The sequence below is a fragment of the Pelophylax lessonae genome (genome assembly GCF_965119305.1).
Source record: "Pelophylax lessonae genome assembly, chromosome: 11".
Classification (NCBI taxonomy): Eukaryota; Metazoa; Chordata; class Amphibia; order Anura; family Ranidae; genus Pelophylax; species Pelophylax lessonae.
Window position 1 is genome coordinate 178782031 of NC_138778.1, and position 14282 is coordinate 178796312.

General features: G+C 46.7%; 1 protein-coding gene across 1 annotated transcript in view; it reads right to left on the reverse strand.

Annotated features, from left to right (window-relative positions):
* ADAM11 (ADAM metallopeptidase domain 11) overlaps window positions 1-14282 on the reverse strand; it is a 152047-nt gene that overhangs the window by 117163 nt on the left and 20602 nt on the right. Inside the window, exon 2 of the mRNA XM_082271739.1 lies at window positions 10671-10858. Coding sequence (XP_082127865.1) covers window positions 10671-10858 — 188 coding nt within the window. The remainder of the gene's footprint in view (window positions 1-10670; window positions 10859-14282) is intronic.

Below are 14282 nucleotides of genomic sequence, written 5' to 3' on the forward strand. Positions count from 1 at the left end.
CACCTGACCCTTGATCGTAGCCAGCGCCAAACGCTGATCGACACCTGTTTGAAGGAAGGACAACACTCGAGAAACAGAGTACGTGCGGGGGGAAAAAACCCCTGGACTCACACCAGGCAAAATAGGCCTTCCAAGTACGGTAGTAAACCTTCCCCGAGGAAGACTTCCTCGCGTTGACCAAGGTATGAACGACCTCAGGGGAGAGACCCCTCTCCTTCAGGACCTCGGTCTCAACAGCCAGGCCGTCAAAGCCAGCGACTGTAAAGCAGGATGGTATATCGGCCCTTGAGACAGGAGATCGTCTCGAAGAGGTAGACGCCACGGGGCGTCGACCGCCAGATTCACGAGGTCTGCGTACCAGGACCGGCGAGACCAATCCGGCGCCACAAGAATCACCGTGCTGCGTTCCGAGTGTAACCTGCGAAGGAACCTTGAGAGCAATTGAATCGGTGGAAACGCATACATCAGCTTGTGCTGATGCCACGGGGCCACTAACGCGTCCGACGCGTCTGCCCGAGGGTCGCGCGTCCTTGCCACGAACCTTCTCACCTTGTTGTTGAGACGAGACGCGAACAGGTCCACATCTGGAAGACCCCACTTCGCGCACAACATCCCAACATCCGGAAGACAGCCGGGTGGAGAGACCATTCCCCCTGATCCAGGGTCTGGCGACTCAGATAGTCCGCCTGCCAGTTCTCCACCCCCGGAATGTGAACCGCCGTTATCGATGGGACAGGAGTCTCGGCCCAAGACAGAATGTCGGCCACTTCCCGAGCCACTCGGGCACTCCTGGTGCCCCCTTGGTGGTTGATGTAGGCCACCGCCGTGGCATTGTCCGTCTGCACCCGAACCGGACAGCCCTGCAGCCGGTCCGTCCAACGATGAAGGCAGAGATTTATCGCACGCAATTCCAGAATGTTGATCGGAAGGGAGGACTCCCCCTCCGACCAAGTTCCCTGGGCGGACAGAACGCCCAGAACACCACCCCAGCCCGACAGGCTGGCATCCGTGGTGATCACCGTCCACGAGATAGGACGAAAAGACTTGCCCCCCGATACCATCGGGGACTGGAGCCACCACAGAAGATCCCTTCTGGTGCGATGGCTCCAAGAGATTTGAAGATCCAGAGATTGAGGTCGCCCGTCCCACCTGGACAGGATCTCCGCTTGGAGACCCCGCGTGTGAAACTGGGCGAAGGGAATCGCCTCGAAGGCAGAGACCATCAATCCCAGACATCTCATGCACGTCCGCAGAGACGAGTGCGGAACGTCCCTGAGGGACCTGACTTCCTCCTGAAGAGTCCTGAGTTTGTCTTCCGGCAGGAAGAACTTGGCCTGGACTGAGTCCAGGATCATTCCCAGGTAGGGAAGACGAACCGACGGACTCAGCGTCGACTTTGGAAAATTTATCGTCCAACCAAACTCCTGCAGAGTTTGCATCGTGACAGACAGGTCCTTTTCCAGACCCTGGCTGGACGCAGACCGAACCAGAATGTCGTCCAGATACCCCAGGACAGAGATGCCCTGGGCTCTCAACAAGGCCAGAACCGGTGCATGCACCGTGGTGAAAACCCGTGGAGCCGAGGCGAGACCAAAAGGTAACGCCACGAACTGGTAATGATCCTCCGCAATGGCGAATCGAAGGTACCTCTGGTGACCCTCGAAAATCGGGATGTGAAGGTACGCATCCTTCAAATCGATGGAGGCCATGAATTCTCCCGGAACCAGGGCAGCCACCACCGACCGCAGGGATTCCATGCGGAACTTTGCGAACCCGCACAAAGCGGTTCAGAGCCTTCAAGTCCAGAATTGGACGAACCTTGCCCTCCTTCCTGGGCACGGTGAACAGATTGGAATAAAACCCCCGAAATCTGTTCCGATGAGGCACCGGAACCACTACTCCCTGAGCCCTCAGGTCCCGCACCGCCAGGTGCAGATCCCGTAAACGCTCTGGAGACAGTTGAAGATTCGAGGGAAAGAATCTGCTCTCCGGCTGAGAGAGAAACTCGATCTTGTAACCAGATCGAACGATTTCCAGAACCCACCGGTCCCGCACGCGGGCCAACCAGGGTTGAAGAAAACCGAGCAAGCGTCCCCCCACCCCAAAACTGGGTGAGGGCGCCCCTTCAGGCCGCACTGTTATGGGCAGCGGGTCCGGACTGACCGGACTTCTGTTTACCAGACCAGGGCTTCTTTTGAGAGCCTTGTCCCTTGAACGGTTTGCCCTTGTAGTGCGACCGAAAGGCACGAAAAGACCCCTGAGGAGGCCGAAAATTAGCATGCTTCTTCCCAGGAGCCCCCTTAGCCTTGGGGAAATGGGGCAAGAGAGTGCTCTTACCTCCGGTGATCCCCTTAATCAACGCATCCAAGAACTCCCCAAAAAGGCGAGACCCATCATAAGGCAGATTGGCTAAGGTTTTACGCGAAGATTGGTCCACCGACCAACACTTCAACCAAACCAGGCGGCGAGACAACACCTCCACGCTCTGTACACGTGCAGCCAACGGGACTAAGTCCAAGTCCGCATCACACAGATACAGGACACCCTGATGGATTTGATCCACCATATCCAGGGTCGCCGGCGAGGCCGAATCAGCCACTAGGACGCGCCTAAGCATCTGCGTCCAACTTGCGACAGCCTGGGCCGCCATAAGAGAGGCAAACAGAGCTTTAAGCATCGAACCCGTAACAGAATAAGTATGACGGGCAAGAGACTCCATTCTCCTATCCGTGGCATCACGGAACACCGGGGTATCCTCTGCAGGAATCGCAGTGGATTTGTTTAAAACCGCAATTGCGTGATCCACCGGGGGTGGGACACACACCACCGTTCATCAGTGGAAGGCGAAAAAGGATAACGCAGCTTGAACCTACTTGGCACAGCAAAAGGTTTGCGTAAGTGGCGCCATTGTTCCTTAACAGCGCGCTGAAAATCATCATTGCAGGGAAAAACCTGCGGTGTCCTGCGTTTTCTCTGCGTTCCATAAGCCGCCAAGGCAGCGGGAGGACACACTTCATCCTGCAAACGCAGCGTTTGTTTTATGGAAGCAATCAATTCATCCATGATTGCAAGCTCTTCAGGCGAGCCAGGGGGAGAATTATCAACCCCCTCAACTTCAGCCTCCACCTCGGACCCCACGAGATCCAGGGAGGAACGGGACCCTGATAAGGAGACCCCCGCCATAACAGCCCCATCACCTTCACCCTCAGAATCAGAGGAAATAGAAACTCTGGGTCTTTTAGTAGATTGAGCAGCCACCAGCATCTGCACCTGAGCAGCAAGGCCAGCCACTATAGCGGCCAAATCCCCCCCTGGGGGGGAAACAGCAGTCCCCTGGCTTTCCACCAAGGTGGCAGGAAATTTGCCCTCCTGAGAATCCATTGCCCCAATATAATATGCCGGAGAATAAAGGGTTAGCTGCCCCTTTAACAAGCGCGGCGAGCGCAGCCCACCGCACCACACACAAGCACAATGAGACCCCCACAGGGACAATAAACTGAACACAGGCAATGGATATAGGAAGAACAGAAGGATAAAACCTGAGGAGATCCCTGCCGCTGCTGCTGCCTCGATCGGTGCACCCAGGAGAAGAGGAAGTGATGAAACCAGGGCGCTCTATTAAAGCCTATGGGAGGCTACAAGAAAATGGCCGCCTACATGGAGAACATGCGGCCGGAGCGAGCGCAGGCAAAATGGCGCCGTTTGGCGCCGAAACCGCCGCTCCTACAATACAGTTATGCAGATAACACTATCCATGCAAAAAAACATGGCAGATCGCCGCAGCGATCGCTGTATCGTGCCCCAACATGCCAAAAAACATGCCCCACAGCACACAGCTCTTCACACTGAACAACAGGCTGACACAGACAGTGTCACACAGCTCCCCCCCCCCCCCCCCTTGCAGCCCACAGCATGCAGCAGAGTGATAGGGAGACAAACAGTGTGAACAGAGGCAGGTTACACAGTCCCAGACTGACACCCCCCCCCGACAGACAGGTCCCCACATAGATACACTTAACTCTCAATGGCGTGGGGGACCCGCACAGGCGAACAAGCCGCTGCACACGAGGCAGGGAGAGTCGCATTCAGGACGCACAAAATGGGGGTTAAGAAACCGCACAGCGTCCAGTGAGGTAGCCACCTCACCAATCATCCCTGCACCGAACAGGGATGGGTCGTTCACTGCGCCAGGAGCGTTACCTGGCTGAACGCTCGATGGCAGGCTGGGAAGCCACTGACCCACGACCTGCGACCAGGGGGATCAGCCCGAGACCCAGCCCGCATGATCCTCTTCATCAGAAGAACTAACTAATGCTGACAAAAAGAACAGCTAAGTAAAGAGAGAGAAAAAACTCAAACAAAAAATCAAAAAAGAAGAAAAAGGCTGGGGCAAAAAGCCCCAGCACAGAGAGAACCAGCTACTCCTGACAAGCTAGACATTGAAACTGAGAGATGGTTGCAGGAAGTAGGAGGGTACCACCCCTTGAGGGTGGGATATGTTAAAAGCTTTAATGTTAACATATTCTGTTGCCTAGCTACTCCTTCGGAGCAAAGTCTAATACCCCATTGTGACGAATATGAAGAGGCGGCGACTGTCGGAGGACATAAGAGAAAGTAAGTATACCCCATTAATTTGAATGGGCTGCCCTACCTGGACATTGTCTGGCGTTGAGCCTCATACCTTTGCTAGCCACATTTACAGTGACATTAAACTGGATGTAAACCCAATTCATGAAATTTGACTCGGGCACATCTATCTTTACTGTTTTCCTAGCTCTCTTCAAAGCCCTGAGTCCCATGGCTTTCTCCTGCTCTGTTCTTCTGTTATCAGCATGATAACTAATGACAAGTTCTCCGTCAATTGAGATAAAACCAGGCTGAATTTTGTGTGGGGTGGGTGCCATAAATAGATTAGCAGAGAGCTGGTCTATTCACAGCACATTCCTTCCTTTCTCGGCCTATGTGGAGTGGGGGTGTGTGCCTTCCCTCCAAATCAGCTGTTTCACAGTGTATGGCCAAGCTTCCCTCCCACAGGTGAATCAAAAAGAGAACATTTTAACAGGACGTGCACTTTCTAAACGGTATAGAAAGTTGAAGACAGCACATATACAAGTAAAACTTATGTGGGGAGATTTGTTTCATTTCTGTGTATTATCTGAGGCTGTTCACTTCACTGGTATATGTGATGGTTTACATCCACTTTAACAATTATTGATATTGCAAGTGCGACCCGCATTTTTCACTCGTTCTGGAATGTGCAGGTGTGAATGCAGTCTTAGATTTAGATAACGAAGCAATTTTTCAAATCTCTTTTGCACACATTAAAAATCTGTATTTTTGCCTTAAAGCGATAATAAAGCTTTGTTTTTGATTTGATTAAAATAACATGTCTATACTTACCTCCTCTGTGCAATGCTTTTGCACAAAGAAGCCCCGATCCTTTTCTTCTGGGGTCCCCCACTGGTGCTCCAGGACCCTATTGGATGAAGGGGCAACAGAGATACCTGGACAGTAGCATTGTCAGTCTGGGGGGAGGGGAGTTTTAAGCTGAGTATATATGAATTAAAATTCAGCCAGTTCGGCAGAATTTCGGTACATGTGTACCCCTCTCTGTTCGTCGGAAGCCAACTTCGGAAAAATCAGTATTTGATCGGTGCAAGGAGCAACCTGTTTTTTGAACAAATAAACAAATTCTAGAGAACTCTAGCCAAATGGTTTGTTGCAACCCTCTAATTGCTACATCTGTAGCACAGCTTGTAAGCAGGTTGAAACGTTTAGCGGTGCTGCCCCGGCTGGGAGGGTTGGGGGTTAATGTTTTGCCTGTTCTTCTGATCTTTTTGGTGGGTTTCCTGCCTGGGTTTGGCCTGCTTGCCTGTGTGATATAAATTGAGACAGTGGTCTGCTCTGAGAGAGTGCCCCATGGGAGTCGTCAGTGGTTCAACAGGAGACACTTAGTGAGCACGGTTCAGCCTTGAGCATGAGTCCCACAGGGGATGGATTTGGGAAAAAGATGAGACCCGTAGGAGTTGGAAAGAATCGTCTACCATGGCACGCTACAGAGACTTATAACTTTGGGTTTGCACTGAAGACTCCAGCACTAGAGGATGCCTCTGAAGCACCTATACTTGCATGAGAGCCTGTAAAGCACTATGAATACTGGAATGCACTTTTGCAGGTATGCCAGGGAAGCACATCAGCCTGTAGTTCTAGTTAGGGAACTAGGAAAGTATTGTGTTTTGCCTATTGGAAATGTCTGTTTTTACACTTTTGCCAAGTAAAGTATTGAACCGTTGTCCCTGCTTGGTCTGAAGTCAGTAAAGAGGTGTATATTAAGTAACCGACACACACAGCTAACAAGTGGGTCTTAACACATTGGGGTATGAAGACATCAGTATAAAGTAGAGTAATGTGAAGACCTAAGTGGTCGCCAAGAGTAACTGACGTGTAACAAGCAGCCTGTCGGTAGCTTGTGTCCGTTATAGGTGACATGGCCTCTAGCAGCAAGGGAGATGTTGGGTCCCCCTTTATGCCAGCAGTTAGTCTCCATAGCAATAGGAGCAGATTGCACCGCAGAGATTTCCCATCCCATACAGAGGTACGGAAGTTCGAGAGTAAAGTGAGTGCTTGTGTGGGGCCCGCTGAGAGTGAACGGTGGGGCCCACTCCACTACTGGGGATTGTAGTGGAAAATGTTGGACAGGTGGTTGTGGACACTGACTCATTTAACTGGAGAACAGTTGCAGCACAATGTACATAATGTACGTTTACCTCAAGTGTAGAGATCCACCTTAAGGTTGAGTAGAGTATCCCCCCCACGGCAGCATCAGCCTTGTCGCAAGGTATCAAGAAAACAACACAATGTGGTGTGTGTGAGTGTGTATATAAAGTGACCCTGTAACAAAGTGCCTAGCATAGCCCAGAAGAACCCACTCGGGGTTAGCCTCTCATGTGACCCTTGCTTGGTGCCCAAGGTAAACATGGAAGAAGTGACTGTCAACCACCCCCTACACCTTACAAGCTTGTTCTGAGGGGGAAGGAAACAGACTTTCTGGCAGGATCACCAGGTGAAAATAAGGAAAAGAAAGCCTAAAAAAGAAAACGAACGCAGCCATCACATCTAGGAATTGGTAAGCTGCAATATAATAAAGGTTTGCTTTTGTGTTTTAGTACTGCTTTAAAGCTGATTTCCAAGTTTCATTTCACTTTACCTAGTTTGTTTGGACCAAAAATTCTTTCCAATGGCTTCCGGTGCTGTGTGTGAGCCAATGAGGAGGGAGAGAGCATCTTCTCTCGTGCACATCGCTGGATCAAGATTGGGCTCAGGTAAGTATAAGGGGGGCTGCATACGACATTTTTTTTTTTTTTTAATTAATGCAGAAAATGCATTAAGGTAAAAAAAAAAAAAAAAAAAACCATCAGGCTTTAGAACCAATGTAAGCCCAAGCCATTCATGTAGTTTTCTTGCCATTGTATACCTCTTGGGGATCTCTGCGCCGAGATCACATGTCTGCACATCTTCTGCATTGCTCTTGGCATTAGTTACATAACGTGTGGTCTATTTTCACATCTCAAGTTAATAAAATTTGGAGGAAAATCTTTTTCAAAACTAAAACCTCGTACACATGATGAGAATAATCGGACGACAGATTGGCAGTTTTTTGGGGTTTTTTTGCATGCTAGTCTCATCGAAAATGAGGTTACCAAGTTACAAAAATTCTCGTCTGACAGAATATACCTTTGGAAGTGATGTAATGTGTCGTATTGTATTGTAATTTATTCTTTTGTTTCCAAGCATGCGTGGTCTTGGTCTTTCGATTTTTTTCAGGTGAATACTGTTCTGATTAAAATAAAAATGTTCGTTCTGGTATCATACGAGAAACATTTCGTGTTTGTTCCTTCCAATAATTTTACATGAACTGTCGTGATCGGCTATCGAAAGTTGCGTACAAATGATCAGATTATCATACAATCAATTCGAAAGCGGTATTTTTTTGTCCGGTTTTCTGATCATGTGTACTAGGAATTACACACATTGTCTTATGCCTGTGGCCAGCCGTTTGGTAAATCCAAAATGAGATTGTGCAATCAAATAGTAGCATGTGGCCAATTTCAGCATGTATAAGAATTCTGAGAGTGATACATTTCACTGCTAATCACTGAAGATAGCAAAGTGGTTTAGTGGAGGCTGACCTTTATCTCCGAGTATACGGGGGCTTGTAAATAGCAATTCCAGATCTTATGTTTTTTTACTACAAGTCAAAAATTGAAAGCCAATTCTTCATCTATTGCTATGGGCAACAAACCTATTACTTGTACCAATTTTTTAATTCCTTTTACGTCTCTGATGACATTGGTGACATTGTGCCAAAGCAGCTGAAAGTCTTGCTTTAAATCATGTGGTCAGTTTCCCTGCAATGACACCCTCTCTATGAAGTCTATACGTCTTTCCCATGTTTATGCCGGTTTCCTACAAGTAGTGTGGTTTCTCCCCCCAACCTGAAAAAAACTTATATGGATGGTAAACTGACTTCTGATCCAAGTTGTCCTAAAGCAGGGGTGGGGAACCTATGTCCCGGGGGCCGTATGCGGCCCTCAAAGTCATTTGGTCCGGCCCCCCATGCAGCTGAGTCTGTGTCTCCCAGCTCATCTGTCAGAACGGAGCCAATGCTTCCTGTATAGTTCCGGCTTCGTTCTGACAGTCTGAGTGAGTCACAGGCGGAGTGATATCAAATGCACTCCGCCTGTGACCAATACAGGAAACATCGCCTCTTCCTCAAGCGCGGCGCTGCTGCTAGCCAGCATTTCCCGCCAGCAGCACACACATCAGTACCAGCCAGAACCAGCAGTACCAGCCAGAGCCAGCAGTACCAGCCAGAGCCAGCATTACCAGCCAGAAGTACTCAACACAGTACCAGCCAGACCCACCAGTACTCACAGCAGTATAAGCCAGGCCAGCAGTACCCACAGCAGTACCAGCCAGAGCCAGCAGTACCAGCCAGAGCCAGCAGTACCCACAGCAGAACCAGCAGTACCCACAGCAGTACCAGCCAGCAGTACCAGCCTTAGCCAGCAGTACCAGCCAGCAGTACTAGCCAGCAGTACCAGCAAGCAGTACCCACAGCACAGTACCAGCCAGCAGTACCAGCCTGAGCCAGAAGTACCCAAGGCAGTGCCTACAGCACAGTACAGTACCAGCCTGAATCAGCAATACCCACAGCAGTACCAGCCTGAGCCAGCAGTACCCACAGCACAGTACAAGCCAGCAGTACCAGCCTGAGCCAGCAGTACCCACAGCAGTACCAGCCAGCTGTACCCACCAGCAGTATCAGCCAGCTATACCCACCAGCATTCCCCGCCAGCAGTTCTTTTCAAAACATACCACCAAAGTCGACTGCGCTCCAGACTGACCGACGCAAACCTGGAAAACCAGTTGCGAGTAGCAACATCATCAATACCAGCTAACATCACACATCTCACCAAAGAGAAGCAGTTGCAGCAATCACATTAGGGGTGAGTTAATAAAATTTTTGACCAAATATAACAGGCACATTTTTAAGTTGATAATTTTGTACGGCCCCCGAATGATTTTATAAATACCCAAATGGCCCTTGGCAGAAAAAAGGTTCCCCACCCCTGTCCTAAAGAGTGTACTTTTACAATCTGCTCTAAGTAGAATCTGTTGAACTACCGGTATATAAAGAAAAGCTGAACTCCAGGTGCATATAAAAACACCATTTAACTCAGTTACGTATTCAACTTTGAGACATTGCCTCTGTGTAATGAAAGACCACCAGAGATTACCAACGCATCACGGAAACTGCCAAGCGGTTGTCAACAAGTCACAAGAGACCCCCGGAGATTACCAACGCATCACAGAAACTGACACACAATTGATATCAAGTCAGAAGAGATCACAAGGGATTACCAACACATCACAGAAACTGCCAAACGATTGCCAACAAGTCAGAAGAGACCACCAGAGATTACCAACGCATCACAGAAAATGCCAAACGATTGCCAACAAGTCAGAAGAGACCACCAGAGATTACCAACTCATCACAGAAAATGCCAAACGATTGCCAACAAGTCATAAGAGACCACCAGAGATTACCAACGCATCACAGAAACTGCCAAACGATTGCTAACAAGTCAGAAGAGACCACCAGAGATTACCAAAAGCATCACAGAAACTGACACACGATTCATAACAAGTCAGAAGAGACCACCAGAGATTACCAACGCATCACAGAAACTGCCAAACGATTGCCAACAAGTCATAAGAGACCACCAGAGATTACCAACGCATCACAGAAACTGCCAAACTATTGCTAACAAGTCAGAAGAGACCACCAGAGATTACCAAACGCATCACAGAAACTGAGACACGATTGCTAATACCAAAAGGTATTACCAACACATCACAGAAACTGCCAAACGATTGCCAACAAGTCACAAGAGACCAACAGAGATTGTTAAATTGTCACAAGAGACTGCCAACAAGAGACCTTTAGGGGATTTGTCACAGGAGACCATCAGAGATTGTGGAAATGCCTTAGCCAAATTCAGACATAGCTAAAAATTCCACATACAGCTTACCTTAATGTGACGCAGAAAACAAGTAATATATTAGGCAATAGCATTCAGCATTGTGCCATGTCGGTAAACACTTACCAAATTTGGACTGGTCTCATTTCTGACCCAGGTGTCCAGTTGATTTCTAGGGGTCTCGGATCCTGAGGTCCGCCCAACCAACCTGCTGGGGTAAGTGACTTGGGGAAGTTCCAGGGTCTGGTGCCATTGGGTGACGTTTTCAGGCTGAGCGGTGTCAGTGGGGAATGAAGAGTTCTCCAGAGGAAACCCTGATACAGAAAGCATTGAGAGAGATACTGTAAGAACACATATTATGAAATACAAACCATGGTTACTTAAAATTGAAGTCCAGACAAAAAAAAGTTTGACTGGAGTTTAAATTTAAGGTGTCATTAAACCCACATCATAAAAAACTTTCAATGAATGATGTATTACATGCTGTTCATACTCACTTAGTCACTATGAAATTCGTTTTCTGTATTCTGCAAAAAAACCTGGTTGATCCTGATGCTCTCTTTCTTCACCTTTTGTCAAAGTCCCCAACCCAGCTAGGGATTTTGCAGCTGTGGCGGCAACTCTGCACATGCTCAGTTTTCAGTGAGTTTCTATGCTGAGCATTTCCTCCCTATTATGTTACCAGCCCATGTGACTATAAAGTCACACATGTGGGTGTATACACAGTGGTAAATGATAGCCCACTCCACCCCCCTCCTCCTCCATGCCCACTAACCAGCTAAACACAATGGGGGCAGGATATTACATGTAGATTAATGAAGGATTCACCTCCCTGTTATTCTAAGACACAAGCTGGAGGGGTGTGACACAGCCTGTGACTGGCAGAAATCCACCCACATTATGGTATTGCCACAATATAATAAAGATTTGATTTCAAATATATATTTGTATGACAATTTAAAACAGTTTTACGTGCTGTGTGACGTAACGCGCGTAGGGCACCAAAATACCGGAAGGGATGTGAAGACGAGCTCGGTGCCTGTGATTACAACGCTCTGTTTTACTATTTGAAAAGTGAGTACCCACTGCAATACTTAAATAAAAATCATTATATTAAAAAACGGGATTACACTATGGATTTGCAATATCATTTTTCACATATACCATATGGAGCATTCCTTATCTAAAAGGACGAGGAGTAAAGGAGACATATTACAGTATATGTGAAGCCACAGCCGAGGCATTATTTCATGCTATATTTGTATAGCAGTAAGGTGAGAGGTTTGAACATCTAGAGGTGTCACCCACACTGAAAATCTTTACTTTTTGGTGTATGGATATCACCGGATTGAGCACTTTCTACATTTTTTTTCACCATCAAAATTCACTACTTTGCTGCAGCAGATTTATTTAATAATTTATTTTTAACATCAAATTGTCACTCATAATAGCACTTTTTTTTTTTTTGTTTAATATATTTTTATTGAAAGATTTAGCAAAGAAAAAAAAAATAAGCAGTATACATGACAGGGACAGTCTCCCATAACAAAACCAATAACTATAGGCAGAAACATGAGGTACAATTGAAGCAAAAGGGTAGCCAATAATATACCAAACTATATAACAGACCAGTATAGTAAAATGGCAGTGGGAGCATACATAATAGCACTTTTGATCCAGCAACTGTCTATTTGTATTTGAATTTTAAACATTTGTTGTCACTTTCATGAGCACTGTTTGCACTTTGACAAACCAGCAAAATTATCTGTTGTCACTTACATAAGCACCACTTGCACTTTAATACACCTAGTAACCACTTTATATATATATATATATATATATATATATATATATATATATTTATTTACGTTGCACCTCAAGATTTTATATCGTCATCCTATATATATTTTATCGTTTATTTTCTCAAGTATAATTTCGTCTGTGATTATTTTTCTAGCACATGCACTTTATATTTGCCTTTTATGTATTCACCATGTGAGCATTTATTGAATTATTTTGTACTTCTCTGCCAATAGCCATCTAGCGCAGCACCTCATTTCACACAGTTTATTGATATTATTTATTTTCCTCTGTATTCCAAAGGACGTGTTTTTTTTTTTTCTAAATTTTGAACATGTGACCAGCAAAGTACTAGAAGCTCTTCCTGCTGTGGTTTCCCTACAGACAGGCTGGGAAAGAGCTGTGTCATGTGACAGGTGTATATTGATTAGGAAAGGGTAGTCTATTTTTATTTTTTTATTTATTTTATTATTAAAATAATTACAGTGCCATTATCCACATACAGAAATGGAACGGGCAATGTAAATTAAACAGAGTGTGTTTAGTATGACTAAGTGCTGGTTCACACTAGGTCGCTCCGACTTAGGGGGCGAACTGTGAAGTCGTTTGCAGCGCGACTTGCACGGACTTCATAAAATGAATGTCAATGCAAGTCGCCCCGAATTAGTACAGGACATTTTTTCTAAGTCGGAGCGACTTGTGTTGCTACTATTAGAACAGGTCCTGTACTACTCAATGACCGCGACGGTGCACGGCTTGCCAGGCTGACCAAGTCGCCTGACAAGTCGTATTAGTGTGAACCGACACTAAATGGTCATCAAAACTTGTTGAATATTTCAAGGATGGTGAGGAGTATTTCACTATTCTGTATTATCCAGTCCTCATCAGCTAAAAACTGTCCACACAATTTCTAATCCTTTGAAACAAACAATCTCTGTATAGCCTTCTTCAGGTTTACAAAACTGGTTAATGTGAGGGTCTAACTAAACAATCCATTCATATCGTATCCCATTAGGTAGTCTTTCATGTTACATAGAGGTTGGCAGATCTAAAGGGTTTTGCCCCATACAATTGTAACATGTAAGGTGAGCTGAACTGCATTAAAAAAGGGTAGGAAAACCAATGCAGATAATAATGATGTGTATATGCAATATTATTAGGTTATTATGAAGAATGTATATAGTGCCAACAGTTGGCGCAGCGCTTTACAACGTGAGGTCAGTACAGTTACGATACAATTCAATACAGGAGGAATCAGGGGGCCTTGCTCGTTAGTAGTGTTGAGCGAACACGGACTGTATTATTCGTGTTCGTACCGAATAATTGGATTTTTTTTACCCGAACACGGACACGGACACTTTACTGTATGTTCGGGTAAAAATCCGTGTTCGGTCGTTTTATTTCCGGGTTTTGCATGCTTTGGCGCTCTTTTCATGGCGGGCTTTCAACAGCCAATCAACAATCGTTTAACTGGTGTGCCTTAAGCCATCCCAGCCATGCCTGCAAATGTCTTAGTAGCTGTGATTGGCCGTCTGAAGCATGTGACCAAGTCTTTATAAGTTCGAGGCAGCCGCCGCAGCAGCGTCATTCTGCTGCTTAGCTAAGGGACAGAGCACACATCAATGTGCTGGCTGCTGATTAGGGAAAGATAGGCAGGAAAAAACCATTTGTGTCCGGATAGAATTGAGGGACAGGTCGGAGTGTTTAGGCAGGGCGAGTTGTAGGCATTTTAGGGATAGAGTCTGCTGAATTATAGGGTCAGTGTCTTCTACAAACTACAATCGATATTGCTGTGTGGGGGGTGGGGTGAATCTGCACTCAATCCTGATCTACGATCTCTTCTCAATCCTGTTAGGGACAGAGTCTGCTGAATTTTAGGGAAACTGTGTTCTACAAACTACAATCGATATTGCTGTGTGGTGTGGGATTGGAGATAGG